The sequence below is a fragment of the Austrofundulus limnaeus genome, unplaced genomic scaffold (assembly GCF_001266775.1).
Source record: "Austrofundulus limnaeus strain Quisiro unplaced genomic scaffold, Austrofundulus_limnaeus-1.0 Scaffold340, whole genome shotgun sequence".
Taxonomy (NCBI): Eukaryota; Metazoa; Chordata; class Actinopteri; order Cyprinodontiformes; family Rivulidae; genus Austrofundulus; species Austrofundulus limnaeus.
In genome coordinates, this window is record NW_013952742.1 from 352,563 (window position 1) to 354,320 (window position 1,758).

Sequence of the window (1,758 nt, forward strand, 5' to 3'; positions counted from 1 at the left end):
ATTTAGACGTGAAAATGAAGGATTTAAAAGCATGATATGATACCTTTAAACTTTTAATTTAAAAATTATTAAAACTAAACAGCCTACAGTATTTTTACAGTCTTTATTTTACAGTTAAAATATATGTTTATCAAATAAAGTCTAATGTTACAACTAATCGTGGGTCCCTTTAAGGGCTCGACACACAGGATATGATGTCACTCTCTCTCCATTCCATTCCTGTGGAGCTTCTGCGATGAGGTGACAATCGCTCACCCTCCTCCTGCCAAGCGACCAGTGAAAATCGTGCATGTGAAATTTCATGCTCATGCACGTAGACGTGCACACGCGAGCATGCGACACGGCATATGAATGTTGAAAAATGTTCAGCTTTTGTCGCTGTTGCTTAGCGTACAACCAATCACTGAGGGTTTCATTGACTGACCAATGAGCACAGAGGATGCTACACACTGCAGTTAGCTAACACTCTGTCAAACCGTCCAGTTTTATATGACCCTTCACCAAGTGATTAATAAAAAACAGACAGCTTTATGGGAATTTGTTGTTGCCAGGGTGAAGTTTTTACTCATAAAATCGTATCTTGGTGTGTGTTTGTTTTTCAATATCATTAGCATCGCAAGATTTATTTAGTTTACATGTCCGTAATGCACACCCTCCCCCCTTTTTTATGGCGAACCACCAATAACCTTTACAAAAAGCAGAAGAACCAATCAAATTTCGTGAAGACAAGCGACCCGAGAGCACGATTCCCAACGCTGCCATCGCTCTCGTGTCGGGTTTCACCCTGGTTGTGACGACAGCCGTTAATCGCTGTTGTTTGTCGCTCCCCGTGTGTCGAGCTTTTTACCTGTCTGTGTCAGTAAACATGTACCTGGTGTGTGTGTTCAGTCTGTTGTGTGTCAGTAAACATGTACCTGGTGTGTGTGCTCAGTGTGTGTTTTGTGTTTGCAGGTGAACGAGGGCGTCAGGGAGAAGGAGAACTCTGACCGCCTGGAGTGGATTCAGGCTCATGTTCAGTGTGAGGGGCTCTCAGAGGTACCACTGACACTTTGCCCTAACACTTGTGTTTTTACCACCTTCTCTGCACACTTTAGTTGTTGATACAAATGAAATCTGCTTATTTTCTGCAGCAACTGGTGTTTAACTCGGTCACCAACTGTCTGGGTCCCAGGAAGTTCCTCCACAGCGGGAAGCTGTTCAAAGCGAAGAGCAGCAAAGAGTTGTACGGCTTCCTGTTCAACGACTTCCTGCTGCTCACACAGGCCAGTCTGACCAGTACAAACTGCAGTTTACTGACTTAATGTTGAACAAAAACCTTCTGTTAGCGTGTTGGAGATGACTCTCAGAGGTACAGATAATGTTGATCAGCTGTGGCAGCGTTCAACAACAATCAGGTATAGATGATCACATTCTGAGAGATTCATTATCTACTGCCTTGTAGAATTTATACATAGACAGATAATTACAACCACAAGTCCAATGAAGTTGGGCCATTGTGTAAAACAAACATAGACTTAAATAAAAATATCACCAGACTGAGCCCCACCCATCCTGTCCACTGGTGTCTGTGACATCATGGAGGAGCAGAAACAGACCAAACAGGACAACAGCTCACAGCAAACATAGAAACTAACAGATAAACAGCAGCTGAACTGGATCTGTTTCACACATTATCTGTCATGTTTTTTAAATTAATAATTATGTTAATTTCATTCAACAATCATGTAAATCAGCAGATTTATACCTAAAAAAAAAAAA

The 1,758-nt window shown here is 41.8% G+C and overlaps 1 protein-coding gene across 1 annotated transcript in view; it reads left to right on the forward strand.

The window, feature by feature from the left end:
- Positions 1-1,758, forward strand: part of itsn1 (intersectin 1 (SH3 domain protein)) — a gene marked incomplete in the record, with an annotated part of 125,364 nt that overhangs the window by 109,881 nt on the left and 13,725 nt on the right. The window contains 2 exon segments of the mRNA XM_014022733.1: positions 952-1,035; positions 1,131-1,262. Of these exon segments, the coding sequence (XP_013878187.1) occupies positions 952-1,035; positions 1,131-1,262 (216 nt within the window).